Source organism: Jaculus jaculus, chromosome 12 (genome assembly GCF_020740685.1).
Source record: "Jaculus jaculus isolate mJacJac1 chromosome 12, mJacJac1.mat.Y.cur, whole genome shotgun sequence".
Lineage (NCBI taxonomy): Eukaryota > Metazoa > Chordata > Mammalia > Rodentia > Dipodidae > Jaculus > Jaculus jaculus.
This window is the reverse complement of record NC_059113.1, coordinates 91,665,481-91,683,031: the sequence shown is the minus strand read 5'-3', so window position 1 is coordinate 91,683,031 and position 17,551 is coordinate 91,665,481. Positions and strand designations below refer to the sequence as shown.

General features: G+C 43.4%; 1 protein-coding gene across 5 annotated transcripts in view; it reads right to left on the bottom strand.

Moving 5' to 3' along the window:
* Positions 1-17,551, bottom strand: part of Gab1 (GRB2 associated binding protein 1) — a 166,428-nt gene that overhangs the window by 14,973 nt on the left and 133,904 nt on the right. For 2 of the 5 annotated variants that reach the window (XM_045131151.1, XM_045131150.1), the window contains exons 6-9: positions 17,074-17,377; positions 5,317-5,406; positions 2,785-2,878; positions 439-528 (exon numbers count right to left, since the gene is read on the bottom strand). In XM_045131151.1, coding sequence (XP_044987086.1) covers positions 439-528; positions 2,785-2,878; positions 5,317-5,406; positions 17,074-17,377 — 578 coding nt within the window. The remainder of the gene's footprint in view (positions 1-438; positions 529-2,784; positions 2,879-5,316; positions 5,407-17,073; positions 17,378-17,551) is intronic. The other 3 variants (XM_045131152.1, XM_045131153.1, XM_045131154.1) reach the window with 3 other exon arrangements.

The window sequence follows — 17,551 nt, the reverse complement described above, 5'->3', positions numbered from 1 at the left end:
TAAACTAAAAATTAACATCTCTGGATGAGGCAACATCAGTAGTTTGAGGCCAGCCTGCCCCCAGGCAATGACAACAAAAGCTCTCTTAATCCTTGAGGCCACTAAATTAACTCTGGGACGCTTCTCAAAATGCCTTGAAACAGACATCAAGACTTTGTTCTACCTTAGTTTCTTTATATATACATATATATATGTATTTTAATTTTATAGTTTTTTTTGAGGTAGGGTCTCACTCTAACCCAGGCTGACCTGGAATTCACTATGTAGTCTCAGGGTGGCCTTAAACTCACAGTGATCCTCCTACCTCTGCCTCCCGAGTGCTGGGATTAAAGGCATGCGCCACCACACCTGGCTTTTAGTTGCTTTTTAATGAAATCATTTCCAAGTGCATTAAATTCATTATCTCCAGGGCTGTTAATATGTTTTGCCTGTACTTACAAATCCATGCTTTTGTTCAAGACTGGTGTAACTGTCCTTCTGAGTGCTTGATAACCATATGTAGCAGCCAGAGCCAATTGGCGACGTGAGCTAAAAGGACAACCAATATTTTGGTTTCTGTACCCAGGTCAAAAGAGGCCACAGGAGATGATGTCCTATAACTCTAGTGAGTCACCTATTTTCCTGATCAGAGAGATTATGGAGGCCCAGAGGGTAGACTCCAGACAGTATTCAGTCTGTAGAGAAGAATAAGAACAAAGGGGAAGATCCTGAATACTTCTCAGGGAAGCCACACAGTCAGCATGGCTCTGACCCATTCCAGAAGAAAGCACAACTGCTGGGCCACGACACTCCTTCCAGGCCCCAAAAAGTCTCTTCTGAAGAGCCACAGTGACCTTCAAAAGTGCTTACTTAATTAAAGTTTGGCTACCTGCTTGGTCTTAAGTCCCCACAAAGGAAAGTATAGCCAGAAAGTAAAGTACGCCTTAAATGTTAACAGGCAACCATTTCTTATTTTTATTTATTTATTTATTTGAGAAAGGGAAAGAGGCAGAGAGGGACAGAAAGAGAATGGGCACGCCAGGGCTTCCAGCCACTGCAAACAAACCCCAGACACATGCGTCCCCTTGTGCATCTGGCTTATGTGGGTCCCAGGGAATAGAACCTAGGTCCTTTGGCTTTGTAGGCAAGTGTTTAACCACCAAGCCATCTTTCCAGCCCCAGGCAACCACTTCTCACTAATGATTTTCTTCTTCATAAAGAACCTGCTGCTCCGATAGAGTTAGCAGGGTGGTGGCTCTCTCCTTCTGAGCAACTATTACCAAAGTCACTTCAATGGAAAGATTTAGTTTCTTCATCAGCTATGCCATTTGGGTCAAGAAAACACTCTTTATTTTAGCCAGAAGAATGTTAAGTCAAAGCTGCAAAGATGTGGTTCACCAGACAGTAAAGGATGTGAGTGTAAGTGGCAGGATTGGATTCATGAATATATCACACGTGCCTCAAGCTGTGGACTGTTCCAGAAACTCCTGGAATCACTAATGGCCCCTGAACCAGGGAGCCGAAAGCTCTGCCTACACCTGTGAACCTTTAGAGGCCCTCAAGCTGCTCTTTAGAAGCCAACCAGATCAAACCAAGATAAGTTTCTAACTCCAGTATTCAAGGTGCTTGAAAATAGCAATTGTACAAAATTGTATAGCTTCGAACATTCTCACAGCAGCTGAGGGTGCCACATGAGCAATTATCAAAGTTAAATGTTGTGTGAAACTCTTCCTTGCCTTTAAAAATATATTTTATTTATTTATTTGAGAGAGAGAGAGGGAGAGAGAGAGAGAGAGAGAGAGAGAGAGAGAGAGAGAGAATGGGCATGCCAGGGCTTCCAGCCACTGCAAATGAACTCCAGGCACATGTGCCTCCCTTGTGTATCTGGCTTACGTGGGTCCTGGAGAATTGAACCAGAATCCATTGGCTTTGCAGACAAACACCTTAACTGCTAAGCCATCTCTCCAGCCCTTCCTTGCCTTTTATTTCTTTACGCAGCAAAGAAAACCCACAAGTGTAGATGGTATCCTATTTGGGTCAGAGTGACGTGTGGCCCATTATCAAGGTTATGTATTACTGACAATTCTGAACATGTCTCATCTGCTTCCCAAGAGCTACAAGAACAGGTACAGACCATGCCCTTTGGTGAACAGCTTTAGGAATGGATTGAAAGAGAATTATATCTATCATTTCTGGTAATAGTGATTCTGTTAGTTTTCACATCCTGTGTATTGTTAATTTAGGATTTTGTATCCAGCTGCTGTTTTTACTCCATTCAAAACCTATGAAAGTTTCTCTAAACTTAAAAAAACACCCACCTTTCTCTATATGTATATAATACAAACACAATTACATTCAACACAAGTTTGTAACTTTGTAAGTTATTCTTACTTCTCTCTATACATAAATAAATATCAATTAAATAAGCCCACAGAAAGTACTAGATTTCAGATATATAGTTCTCAGAAATGTCTGGTTTTATTAACCCCTTCCACGATGAATAATTACTGAGAACCCCAAAGTACTTTTAGTTGTCATCTTAGAAATAAAAATAAGACTTAAGAATACAAAATACACGTTAGCTATCGCATGTCATGAAAACTCACAGGATCTGGGAAACTCAACTGTTCAGAGAGGGCAATGGAAAAGCAGAGATTGTAGTGTCTTAATGAAAGTGGGTTTGACACTATGGAGCTTCAGAAGCTTGGTGTGTGTCGGGGGGGGGGGGGGACTTCTCTAGCCTATCCAGTGAAAACCATGTTCTAGGTATTTCCCTTGGTAATGAATGACTCTGAAACCACTTACTCTCGAGCAAAACTCCTAGTGATTGGCGATCTGACTGGAGCTTGTAACTCTTCCCACTCAGGCAAAGGTTTTATTTCTAAAGGTGCTGGCTTGGCTGAAAAAAAAAAAAGAGAGAAAAGGAGATTTTAGTGCACAGAACTTTGCAAAATAAGTAAGATCCTCTCTCTATTCCTCAATTTATATTACATTATACTTTAGCTATTACCAAAGTAACTAAGAATGGCTGGTTTTGCACATGAAACAGGGCTCGTGGAGGTGATATGATATGCCCAAGGTCAGAGAACTTAATGCTCAGTGGTAAAAGCTAAAGTAGATGACGTTTCATGATTATCATCTAACTCAAAGTCTGAAGGTCTACTACGACAATGCCACTCCTTAATGGCGGGACATTTTATGGTATTAACTAAATGGGAACAAGAAAAGTTAGCATGAATTCCTTTAGAGTTACTTGACAGAGTTGTCATTGTTTTAGTAACTCATGATTTGACTAACTTCATCTTCCATATAGAAATGTAACCGCCTGTGTAAAAGCTGTTCTCATTCCCCAGTACTGAAGCACCAGCTACAGAGCCACATGAAAAATGATGTAGGGAAAGGACTGGAAACAAACTTGGCTAAACCCCAAGCCAAAAGGATAATCTTCTGAAATAACTGATACCCAGTCAGGAGGCAAATGAAACAGAAGAATGATCTTATCTTTAGGCTCAAACTCTGCTCCAAGAAAAGGGCCTAAGTATATTAAACAATCACATTGAAATTTCAGCTTAATTTAACCAGTGAAACTTTACCAATTATAAACAAAATAAGTAATGCTAATCTTGTTATGAGCTTTATTTATAAAGGGATCTTATTCATCTCATTACAACAGTAGACAATTATTACTTGAATATATGCTACAAAGAGTTCGTGGCCTTTTAAAATTTTTATTTTTTAGCACTGAGGATTTGACCTTTTTCTTAAAATCAGAACTGAGATATTTTTCAGAGATGTATGGTGTAAATAAACAAAAAAAACCCAAGCAAACCTAAAACAGTAACTTTAAAAATATTAATTTTACTTATTTTAGAAGACTGCTTAAACATGTTGGGTCAATATTATAGCTATGTTTCATCTTGCCATTCCAAAGAGAAACTTTCAGTTTCCTTGGGGTTTTATTTATTTATTGTTTTTTCTTTTGTTTTTTGAGGTAAGGTCTTGCTCTAGCCCAGGTTGAACTGGAATTCATTAAGTAGTCTCAGGCTGGCTTCGAATTCAGTGGTCCTCCTACCTCTGCCTCCTGAGTGCTGGGATTAAAGGCGTGCAGTACCACACCCGGCCCCTGATTTTGTTTTTGTTTGTCAACAAGTAATTTTAATCAACTGTTATAAAAAACGTTATAAAACAGGTAGTCATTTTAAAAGTCTGTGTAGACTCACAAAGGTTCACAACTAAATAGTGTTGTGAACCCAAATATAATGAAGTCTTCATGACTTATTAAATTTGAGTTCTAACAATTTTCCTTGTTTGTATCCTTAAAATAGACAGGTACAAGATATTGTGCCGATTGAAGGTAATTTTTTACTTATTTATTTATTTTGTTTTTCAAGGTAGGGTCTCATTCAAGCTCAGGCTGACATGGAATTTACTATGTAGTCTCAGGGTGACCTCGAACTTAGAGCAATCCTCTCACTTCTGCCTCCCGAGTGCTGGGATATGCCACCATGCCCAGCTAAGTGAAGGTAATTTCTTAATATTTCACTTTTTTTTTTTGGTTTTTTGAGGTAGGGTCTCACTCTGGTCCAGGCTGACCTGGAATTAACTCCGTCATCTCAGGGTGGCCTTGAACTCATGGCAATCCTCCTACCTCTGCCTCCCGAGTGCTGGGATTAAAGGCGTGCGCCACCACACCCGGCAATATTTCACTTTTTTGACACTAAAAGGCTAACAAGAGTTGAGCTGCCAACTTCTTTCCTTCCTTCCTTCCTTCCTTCCTTCCTTCCTTCCTTCCTTCCTTCCTTCCTTTCTCCCTCTCTCTCTCTCTCTCTCTCTCTTTCTTTCTTTTTTAAGGTAGGGTCTCACTTTAGCCCAAGCCGACCTCAGGGTAGCCTTGAACTCACGACGCTCCTCCTACCTCTACCTCCTGAGAGCTGGGATTAAAGGCGTGCGCCACCACGCCTGGCTCTGTGCTGCCAATTTCTAGGCACTGTCACAATTAATACATCGCAATTATTTTTGATTCTGCTTCAGGCAGGACAGGATATATACATATAAAATGACAGGAGACAAATGAGACCAACAAGCACAAGAAGACAATTACTGCTGTCTAAAAAGTTAAGGGAATCATGCAAAAAGAATGACTGTCACACACTTGCTGCCGTTAATGTCACAATGACCAGACTGCTAGTGTGTTACAAAAAGCACCCACTTCAGACATGCTAGGAGCTTTCTTAACGACAGCAGCAGTACTCAAGGCTCTTTAACAACAACAAAACCCATTATAAGATAAAAATAATTCCCAACACCCCTCATGGCATGCGGTGCTGAAGTACGTACCCTTTCTTCTTGTAGCAAAGTCACCTATGGTTTGTGAATCAGTTCGCTCTAAACCATGGGGTTTGGGTCTTAAAATTTTAGGGCTCTGACCTAATTGGTAAAAAGAAGACTCTCTTAATAAAATGTTAATTTTAAACTGGAAAATGGATTCTGTTAAAAAAAAAAAAAAAGGTGGTGGTGGAGTGGGGTGGAGCAGAGCCATGTGCAGAACATGTTACACTTCAAGAGCATAAAGGAAAACATTGTTAGTGGAGCACATTCCAGGCTAGCTAGACTCCACTCACGCTCAGCACATTGCGGGGGGCGGGGGGGGGGGCAGCATGCGGCAGTGGGGCAAGCACAGGGTGGCAAGAGATGGCAGGAGTATGTCAATCAGATGGTTAATCATCTTTACTTGCAGGAAGGGGGGACAACATGTGCCATGGTAGTTTTTCTTTAACATGTCTCGGAAAGCTACATCAAGTAAAAATGACAATGTCCTTCAGTCAGGCTTCCAGAGTATGTGCTCTTAGAAGGCCCGTGTCTCATGGGACAGCGTGAAGGCCTGCTTCCCTATGGCACTATTTGTCTAATTTGGTACCATATATATATATATATATATATATATATATATATATATATATATGAACATTTATTTCATTTATTTGCAAGAGAGAGAAAAAGGCAAATATATATATAAAGAGAATGGGTACACTAGGTCCTCTAGCCACTGCAGATGATCTCCAGATGCATGTGTCACTGTGTGCATCTGGTTTACATGGGTCCTGGGTCCTTAGGCTTCACAGGCACGCACCGTTAACAGTGGAGCCATCTCTCTAGCCTCAGTAAGGGTGTTTTTAAAACTAAACTCTGATCAATGTCCTTGAAGAGAAGCAAGTGATCACAACTGTGTCTGCTTATCTAAGACTGTAGCCAGGACCAACCTTGATCTGTTTCCTGTGGATATTCAGTATCCACCCCGTGACTTAACAGAGCAAGAATTCGGTATCTAAATCCTGGTTCTGCTGGTTATCCAACTTTTAAGAATGTGACATCACAAATTCAGCTGCCATCATTTCATCCCCACTGCCAACAAGCACTCCTGAAAGCCCCGTGAAAACTGCCAGGCTAACCACCACCTGCTCATTTCATGCCTTTCCCCCACAGGAGCCTGAATGTCAGAATGGCATTGTCCTGTCCATCAGTGATTGAAGTCACCTTGTTCTCAGGGTCATCAATGTCATTTTTTCCTTGGGATTTACAAAGCCAATAGACATCTATTAGATGGGGAAACTTGTATTTGTTGGTTCAAAGTTGATCTAGCACCTTAGTTACTAAAAAAAGAGCAATTCTATTTCCTTCCTTCCTTCCTTCCTTCCTTCCTTCCTTCCTTCCTTCCTTCCTTCCTTCCTTCCTTCCTTCCTTCCTTCCTTCCTTCCTTCCTTCCTTCCTTCCTTTCTTTCTTTCTAGCCCAGGCTGACAGAATGGCCTTGAACTCACAACAATCCTCCTACTTCTGCTGGGATTAAAGGTATGCACCACCATGCCCAGCAGGGAGAGAGAGAATGGGTGCACCAGGGCCTCAGCCAGTGCAAATGAACTCTAGATGCATCTGGCTTCATGTGGGTACTGGGAAATTGAACTTAGGTTGTTAGGCTTTGCAGGCAAGTGCCTTAACTGCTGAACCTTCTTCTTGCAAGCCCCAGAGCCAGTCTTAAAATAGGATTTCCCCCAATGCTCTCCAGGCCAAGACAGAACACTTTCAAGACAGGGAAAACTGGGCTTTCTAAGTTCCCTGAAATCATCCCCCTTAAAAACAGAAAGAGCAAGAGGCAGAGAGGGTAAGTTTTACAATTAGAAACATATCCAGGGCTGGAGAGATGGCTTAGCAATTAGGAGGGCGTTTGCCTGCAAAGCCAAAGGATCCCAGGTTGACTCTCCAGGACCCATGTAAGATAGATGCACAAGGGAGTGCATGCATCTGGAGTTCATTTGCAGTGGCTGGTGGCCCTGGCATGCCCATTCTCTCTCTTATTGCCTCTTTCTCTCTCTCAAATTTATAAATAATCAACATATTAAAAAAAAAAAAAGAAACATATATCTGTTTACAGCCAAAGGCCATGTGATCAAAATTCAGCTTCATCACCTCATGGGTGATATCTGCTCTCAGAGAAATACAAAGGCTGAAAGACTTGCTGGGGTCACTACACCCATTGCAGACAGAATCCACACCCGCACCACAGACAACATGGCTGTACGTCTATTTCTTTTGGGATGTAGAGAACATTGGGTAGCCTACTGCTTGGAGTTCAGTTTTGAGCTCTTCAGTTCAACCTGAGATCCTGCAGCGAGCGCTCTGTATCAGAGTCACAAGCTAAGCCGGCTTACTTAAGAGACCAGGGGCCAGCTACTTACTACTCCGTTTACGTGCACAGCCTGTAGCAATTACCTTGAATATGTGGGTGTGGCTTAGGTGCTGTTTCTACTTGAATATCATTGATGGCTAGCGCATGCAGGATGTGGTGTTTAATAATTACAAAATGCTCTTGGTTTGTTTCTTACCTGGTGACTATCTTCCACCCTCCTTTTCTGAGAGACTCGTTTTCATTTCCTTGTTACTTTTTCCCTCTGTGTTTATCTCCCAATGGGCACTGTGCATTTCTCAACTTTGCACCCTCTGTATCTTATCTGTATTTGTGGTTAAATAATCAAGGCAGAATGGCTAAAAATATATATGCCTGCGGTGGTTTCTCATACTTTCTTTAGTTGCACCCTTGACTGTCTGCAATTGCCCTTTTAGCACTTAACTCCACCGATCATTCTTCCTCCAATCCAACCTGGGGGCATTTCCCACCTCCACCAGCACAAGCAGCTCCTGGGTCCTTGGGTGCAAAACCTCAGAGCCATATGTGGAGTCCATATGTATGCCATCATAAAAGCTACTGATCTGCCAACATGGCAACTTAAAGAGCTTTATTTTGTTGTTGTTGTTTTGTTTTTCAAGGTAGGGTCTCACTCTAGCCCATGTTGATCTGGAATTCACTATGCAGTCTCAGGGTGGCCTCGAACTCACAGAGATCCTCCTACCTCTACCTCTCAAGGGCTGGGATTAAACGTGTGTGCCACCACGCCCGGCTTAAAAGGGCTTTTATTTTATTTTATTTTTATTTTTTTGGTTTTTCGAGGTAGGGCCTCACTCTGGCTCAGGCTAACTTGGAATTCACTATGGAGTCTCAGGGTGGCCTCGAACTCTCGGCGATCCTCCTACCTCTGCCTCCAGAGTGCTGGGATTAAAGGCGTGCGCCACCACGCCCGGCTTCATTATTTATTTATTTATTTGAGAGCGACAGACACAGAGAGAAAGACAGATAGAGGGAGAGAGAGAGAATGGGCGCGCCAGGGCTTCCAGCCTCTGCAAACGAACTCCAGACACGTGCGCCCCCTTGTGCATCTGGCTAACGTGGGACCTGGAGAACCGAGCCTTGAACCGGGGTCCTTAGGCTTCACAGGCAAGCGCTTAACTGCTAGGCCATCTCTCCAGCCCTTAAAAGGGCTTTTATAATGAGCAGCACTGCAATGGAACGGGTAGCCAGCTGAATGGAAAAGTTACCCATGCCTGGACCAAAGCTGGCCTGTCCACAAATGACTACAGGCTCATGAAAAATAATGAGGCTCTTTTAAACCCTATGCTTTTAAAGGAAGAGAAACAAGGCAACAACAATACTCTCTGCAAGGGGAGAGAGAGAGAGAGAGATACTCAATCCCTATCTTCCTTCAGTCTCCTCCCACTGAAGAAAGATCTTCAAATTGCAAAGGACAGACAGAAGAAACATTACGAGCGCGCACGGCCCTGCCGTGTGAGAAGAGTCTGACATGGCATCTAGTTACTTTCACGGAAATACGCCCTACCTGCCATGATGCACAGAGAACACGAGGTTACATCGGTAATGGGGGGATCCTAGAGAAAGGGGGAGGCGCCACGTGAGCACTGCACATCTGCTCCACGTCTTCTGCTGAACTTGCTCTGCCCCCTACCACACTTTCTTTCCTGCTCAATCTCTCATCCTCAACTTGAAAGTTGCAGTCCTTTCCTCTGCTGTCACTACCCACCATTATCCACCATCGCTTTATTTATTTTTTAAAGATTTTTATTTTATTATATTTATTTGTATTTATTATTATTATTATTAGTATTATTTTGGTTCTTTTGAGGTAGAGTCTTGCTCTAGCCCAGACTGACCTGGAATTCACTCTGTAGTCTGAGGGCGGCCCCGAACTCATGGTGATCCTCCTACCTCTGCCTCCCAAGTGCTGAGATTAAAGGCGTGCGCCACCATACCTGGCTATTTATTTATTTACTAGAGATAGAGAGAAGGGTGAGGGTGAGAGAAGAGAGTGAGAATGGGTGCGCTAGGGCCTCTAGCCTGTGCCACCACGTGCATCTGGCTTACGTGGGACCTGGAGAACCAAACCCGGGTCCTTAGGCTTCGCAGGCATGTGCCTTAACCACTAAGCCATCTCTCCAGCCTCACCATTGCTTTATCAATCCGTGTTGTCCCCCAGTACACAAAACTCATTAAGTCCGTGTAAGACTTCCTTCACAAATACTACTGTCTTCAATCATCAATAATCACATGTACTGATGCTCAACGTGATGGGCCAGGAACTGCGTGGGCTCGCGTCACCCGCCCCAAGCCTCCCCCAGGAGGTAGGATCAGAACACATTTCCGCGTTGCCACTAAGGAGCTGGGGGCTGCGCGGAGTCCTAGAGGTGGTGACTGGCAGTGACGGAATTGGGGTGCTCTGACTGCACACAGCACTGCTGCTCTGTGTGTGTCCTCGCTCCTGCCTGGCGCCCTCACGATGGTCATGCTGGCTACTGGTGTGCTCTCCTGTGTATAAATATTCTCAACCGCGTGTAAAGAACGTTATAAGCTGTGGAAGTGTCACCCTGCTCTGAAGGCTGCTTACCTTCGTATTATTACACTGCTCAACAAGAACGTACAATCAGTATGGTTTTGGCTACCATGCAAATCAAATGTAAAATGTAACTGCAAGGGTGCAGGCGATACAGAGCAAGTAATTCTCAAAGGAGCCAAGGAAGCTAAAAGCAGATGCACAAAGCCAGTGGGCCTTTCACTCAGTCTCTTCCCGGCCTTCCTACTTTCTCCAGAGTATGAAAAGCTACTCTTTGCCCAGGGTATTTCTTGGTTTTATTTACAGGAAACTATGATGCATTGAAAGTTTTATACTTTATTTATTTGAGAGAGAGAGTGCGGCGCACCAGGGCCTCCAGCCACTGCAAATGAACTCCAGTTGCATGTGCCACCTTGTGCATCTGGCTTACGTGCGTCCTGGAGAATCAAACTGGGATCGTTTGGCTTTGCAGGCAAACGCCTTAAGCACTGAGCCATGTCTCCAGCCCCGTACATTGAGATTTTTAAAGCACATTTATAAAACATGTATTTTCTTTTTTCAAAAATTTACTTATTTGCAAGGAGGGGACATAGAGAAGGGGTACTCCAGGGTCTAATCCACTGTAAATGAACCCGAGAGACATGCACTGCTTTGCGCATCTGGCTTTATATGTGCCCGGGGGAATCAAATCAGGCCGTCAGGCTTTACAAGTAAATGCCTTTAACTGCTGAGCCATCTTCCAGCCCTCAACATGTGTTTTCTTCTTTCATGAAAATCCTGAGGTTGATTTTAGGGCAAGAGTCATTTTATAGGAATATTAACCTGAATTGCATTGTCATTTAAGCATTTTGTTATTTTCTTCCTCCCCCTTCTGAGTTTTTGTGAAACAAAGGCTCACCCTGTAGCCCATGCTAGCTATGAACCGAAGCCTGGATCTGAATTCACAATCCTCCTGCCTCATTCTCTCACGAGGCAGCATGATTGGATTATAGCATGTTGTCACGGCACCTGGGTCAGCCTCATTTCTGTATGCCCTTCCTAACTTAATTTGGCATTTCTGTTCCAGACAAAATGAAAGTCACAGCCAGATAGCAGCCCAAGGCTTTTGTTTTCTTTTTCCCCTAGCCTTACTTTCTCTTCTATTGCCTATGTGCAAATAAGTAGAATATTTTTATGAACATTTAGTGTAAAAATAGAAAATGATAACAATAGGCTAGAGAAATGGCTTAGCGTTTGCCTGTGATGCCTAAGGACCCAGGTTCTATTCCCCAGTACCCATGTAAGCTAGATGCACAAGGTGGCACATGTGTCTGGAGTTCATTTGCAGGGGTTGGAGTCCCTGGTGTGCCCATCTCCCCTCTCTCAAATAAACTAATAAATAAATAAATAAAATTATAACATTAAAACAAAGGCAAAATAAAACCAACTCTAGTCATATATCATACATGCATTTTCTTCTTTTTTTCCAGAGGGAATGAGAGGATTGTTAAGAATTGAACTTTGGGTGTATATACTATGGTTATCAAACTGCCCAGTAAGCACTTCTCTTAATATTCATACCCTTCTATTAATGCTACTCTCACTTTGGATAGAGAATCTTCTCTTTTCAGATGGCAGTGACCTTGGGACAACTCAGAAGGTATCATGGTGCTGGAAAGAAGTGACTAGAGTACCGAGTAACATCTCAATCACACCTTCCAAGGCTCAGGGTCTAATGCGGAAGAGGTGGCGGAAGGAATGTAAGAGCCAAAGGAAGGGTAGGACTCCTTACAACATGCTCCCTCCAGACATAAAATGGCCTGGATATCCATGACCTCACAGTGCCTGACACTACCTACACAAGACCATCATAAGAGGAGGAAAAGATCAAGACATCAAACTTCCCCAGGACCCACATAAACCAGATGCACAAGGTGGTACATGTGTCTGGAGTTCATTTGCAGGGGCTGCAGGCCCTGGCATGCCCATCCTCTCTCTCTCTCTCTCAAATAAATAAATAAAAATTTACAAAAAGATGAAACATGATGTGGCAAGCGGCACAAAAATGCCACCCCATTCATTAAACCTGAGGGGAATGGTGTCTGTTAGTCTGCGGATCAGATGACCCGATCCTGAAGTTAGTGCACAAGCTGACAGATCGCCACCTCCAGCCGGGCTCTTTCCCCAGACTCCTCCTCTAGACCGCTAACCATCTATGAAGCACCCATGAGGCTGCTCCTTGGGCATCTAGATTACATGTTCAACATGGAATCCATCCTCTTTGATCCACCACACACTTGGTCCCCCCTCCCTCTCTTTTTTGCATTACCAGTTGCCTTGAAATCCTTTGGAGGTGAGCTCAGACTCTGTTTTCTCTCTTATCTCCTTACATCGGTTTACTTTGTAAGAAAATATAACAGTCTGTGTTTATTACCCAGGAATCTCCCCCAGGCAAGCCCATGTTCCTTTCATCTTAGAACTCTCATTGCCTGACAGTGTGGCTCAAACACAGGATGCATTCACATAGCTGGTCCTCAACAAATGTCTCCAAGTCTCTCAAGAGCAGCTTGGAGCAAGTCAACCTACATTTTAATACTTGAGCTAGTAAATAAAATTTTCAGTGGGGGGGGAACCTTTCCCAATCTTTAAATTATAGAGAGTATTCTTAACAAATTAACATTAAAAAGACAAAAAAGATTGCATTTTGTTTAAAACAACCCGGAAGAAAATGTCAGATAAATGATGTTGTACAAGGCAAAGCTAGGTTTGGTTTTATATGTCTGTACACTGGAAATTAAAAATACTTCAGGGCTGGAGAGATGGCGTAGCGGTTAAGCGCTTGCCTGTGATGTCTAAGGACCCCGGTTCGAGGCTCGGTTCCCCAGGTCCCACGTTAGCCAGATGCACAGGGGGGCGCACGCGTCTGGAGTTCGTTTGCAGAGGCTGGAAGCCCTGGCACGCCCATTCTCTCTCTCTCCCTCTATCTGTGTTTCTCTCTGTGTCTGTCGCTCTCAAATAAATAAATAAATAATTTAAAAAAAATGTTTTTAAAAATACTTCAGTTGTTTAGGTTTTTCTTCTATTAGGTTTTGCTATCTGAAGGGATGGGGAATAAAGAACCATTTCATTCATTTGACTTTTCTTTCTCAAGGTAGGGTCTTGCTTTAGCTCAGACTGATATGAACTGAACAAGGCAGTCACAGCGTGGTCTCGAACTAACGGCGATCCTCCTACCTCTGCCTCCCAAGTGCTGGGTCTAAAGGCGTGCACCACCACGCCCAGCTACACTTTTTTTTTTTTTTTTTGAGGTAGGGTCTCCTTCTAGCACAGGCTGACCTGGCAATCACTATGTAGTCTCAGGCTGCTCTCGAACTCACAATGATCTTCCCACCACTGCCTCTTGAGTGCTGGGATGAAAGGTGTGTGCCACCATGCCAGGCTATTTGACAAATTTTTATCAGATACATCAGAAAGTCCAGGGTCAGGAAGCATAGAGGTGAGGTGGCATGAATTAATATGTGCCCTGATGGTGTAGCCATCTTTACATGACAACACAGATGTGTCTCTGGCAATACGTTGATCTTCACAAACTTGCATTCTTTCTACATGTCACAGAACTGCAGGATCTAAAAACTATAGATGATTCTGGTTTAGAGATGACCTAATTTTATACTTCTAAATAAGAGAATTAGTGCAGAGAAAATTAACTGACCCACACATTGTCATTTAATGGGAGTATGATCACTAAGGAAAATAAATTCTAGCCCTTTGAGTTACTAATTTTATTTTTCTCTACACTGCTCTGCAGCCTCGTTATTATGAGCTATTTTTAACTTCTCTTAAAATTAGGTAAAATAAATTCTTGCCATTTGAGTTACTAATTTTATTTTTCTCCACAATGTTCTGCAGCCCTGTTACTATAAACTATTTTAAATTTCTCTTAAAATTATTTTTATTGGGCTGGAGAGATGGCTTAGCGGTTAAGCACTTGCCTGTGAAGCCTAAGGACCCCGGTTCGAGGCTCAATTCCCCAGAACCCATGTTAGCCATATGCACAAGGTGGCACACGTGTCTGGAGTTTGTTTGCAGTGGCTGGAGGCCCTGCGTGCCCATTCTCTCTCTCTCTCTCTCTCTCTCTCTCTCTTTCGCCTGTCACTCCCAAATAAATAAAGAAAAAAATTATTTTTATTTATTTGTGTGTGTATGGGCACCAGGGTCTCTTGTCACTACTAACGAATGGTACGCCTGGGGAATTGAACACAGGCTGGGAGGCTTTGCATGCAAGCAGCTTTAACTGCTGAGACATCTCCCCAACTGTAACCTTTTTTAGTTGCTCATTAATAGATGATATGAGGGAAAGAAAGAAGCAAAGAAAAAAGAGAAAGAGGGAGGGAGGGAGAGAGAGAGAGACTGCTATCTGTAAGGTTCAGGAGTGACCAAGACCATGAAGACCATTCTCTCTCTCATTTATTGAAGCTTACAGATCCAGGGGAAGTTTCATAATGGCAGAAAAGCTGGTTTGCCTTCACAGGCCCAAACAGAGAGAGAGAGAAGTACAAGCCAAAAAGCCAAAAGCCAAAAACTAAAAAGCCACAGCACACTTCAGGAACTCCAGCTAGGCACACTCTGCATATCTTTAGATTGAATTCTGAAACCCACCACCACAACTTAAGATCCACCCAGTGACACTGCCTCCAGCCAGGTAACCAGCAGATGCAAACTACATAACTGAATATACTGGGGGCCATCTGTTCTATTAAACCACCACATGAACCAATTACTGCCCATACCTGTTCACACTGCAATACATGACATCAGCAATAGCTAGAGATAAAGACAAGCATGGAAATGTGGAACAAAAAAACCTGAGGTCCCCACACCCTTTCCAAGATAACGGCCAGACTGTGTTTGGGCAATGTGGGTGGCCAGGAGGCCATGGGTGCCACATACGACCATCTTCGTGGCTGAGGGACCAGTGATGGACATCTGTCCCAACAGCAGCCAGCCTGTGGACTGGCCTGCAATCTAGGAAGTGGTCCTATGTGCAAAGACTGATTGGGCCAACCAAGTGACTTCTGAGCAACTGAAGTGATCCAGGACACTTACGACAGGAACCGGGAGGGCAGAATGGAGACCAGAGGGAGCTGCAGGCCAAAGCTCCCAGGAAGCAGAGACCATTTAAGTAGAGAAAACAGAAAAGAAGAGCGGGAAGGGGAAAGCAGATGCAGACACTTCCCAGCAGACAGAAGAGCACACAGGAGGACATGGTGACCACAGTGACCACCCCACAGAACTGCCCCGGTTCCCATGACGGTCTTGACTTTCTGCATAAAAACCAATCAAACTCCTTTGCTGAAAGGAGTCTGATGCTCTGTTTCCCACAGCTAGAACTTAAGTTGTGTCAATGGGCTAAGCCCAAGTTAGTAAGAAATTTACATAAACATTACATTAGGGCTGGAGAGATGGCATAGTGGTTAAGCGCTTGCCTGCAATGCCTAAGGACCCTGGTTCGAGGCTTGATTCTCCAGGACCCACATTAGCCAGATGCACAAGGGGGCGCACGCGTCTGGAGTTCGTTTGCAGTGGCTGGAAGCCCTGGTGCACCCATTATCTCTTTTTCTCTCTGCCTCTTTCTCTCTCTGTCACTCTCAAATAAATAAATAAAATTTTTTTAAAAAATTTAAAAAAAAATTACATTACATATAGCACATGACTTCAAATGTGCTGAAACCTCCTGCAATAAACCAGAAACTATCATTTAACTTCAGATGTGCTGACATATTCACCTATCAAAGATTAAGTCAGCCAGCAGCATGCTGGTCTAGCAGGTTGTCTGTGCTTAAACAACTTAAATCCAAATGTTTAACACTCAAGAAGACATAAGTCAGAATAGTTGAAAACTTTCCCTTTACAGAGAGTTGTGAACATGCCTTGATAATTAGCATTAATATTATTTACTTATAAAATAAAGTCCAGTATAACGACTAGAGGCATTTATTTATCCTCTAGCCAAGGCAGAATAACTGTGTTAAAAGGTTGTTATATGAGTAAAGAGGATTATCCAGGCAGCACTTTATTCTTAAATAATATGGAGTTACATAAATGATCTAAATCTGACTGGGTATTATTACTGTGACGGTGACTTCTTATTCTTTTCTATTTTTTAAACATTTATTTATTTATTTGAGAGAGACAGCGGCAGATAGGGAGAGAGAGCCACTGCAAATGAACTCCAGACGCATGCGCCACTTTGAGCATCTGGCTTACATGGGTCTTGGGGAATCGATCCTGGGTCCTTAGGCTTCGCAGGCAAGGGCCTTAACCATTGAGCCATTTCTCCAGCCCAGAGACTCCTTATTCTTAAATAACTGCAAGAAGTACACCAGTAATCTAAGTCTGATTGGGTAGTACATACTGTGGGGGCGGGGGGAGTTTACAAACTGAAGGCTGCATCTGGTTGGCAGAAGTGCTGGGCGTGCATTGCAAATCTTCAAAAGAAATAACCTAGCTGGGCAGAACTTTAAAAATCAAAAGAAGATACATATAAGCTCCTAGGTTTCTGGCTTAGAAGATTTGCCTGAAAGGGTCTCACAAGTTCCAAGGGTGACAGCCAGGCAGGAGATGGGCACTGCACTTAGATGGGGACAACAGTCCAGTTTCTCCTGGTGCTGCCCAGCTGCTGCCAATCACGCTGGGCGTTTAGTGTGTAACTCTGTTGAAGAGATTTGGAAAACCTCATCCAGATATCAGCCTTCGTCTATGAATAGTAGCATCTTTGTATGTTAAGTTGGTGACCCCAGGGAATAGGAAACGTCTCCGAATTTCTAGTTCCGCGTCAGCTCTGTGTTTCCCCCAGTCGGCTGCTTGCCGCAGACCCCTTACCTTTCCTGTCCGGCTTGAGGTTCCTATCCACCGGGGGCGGCTCACAGTCAGCCACAGGGACTGGCCTCCGGGGAGGGGTCTTTGGGCTTGACCTGAAGCCCATGTGAGCAGGAGGAGGAACTTGCATGCCAAATGAAGAGAAGTCAAATGTCCCCGGCGTCATTGGCACGTAATTTGCTTCCTGGATTGGTTCCGTGAAACTGCTGGAATGCTGCCGCGGAGGCGAGTTGGGATTCATGGGGACGTAGTTTTCATCCGGTTCCTCCCCCGATATACTTCCCACTGTCAACACAGTTTTGATTTTCTAAAACACACACATATTTCTTTTAAGAAACAAAGCTACCATCAAACAGGAAGACACAACTGTCACATTTGTTCATATGACTCTGAGGTGAGGTTCACTTTTCACAATCTCATTTAGTCTCGGGGATACCAAGTGCCCTGTACTAAGCAAGGCTGCTTGGAGAAGGTCAGTTAT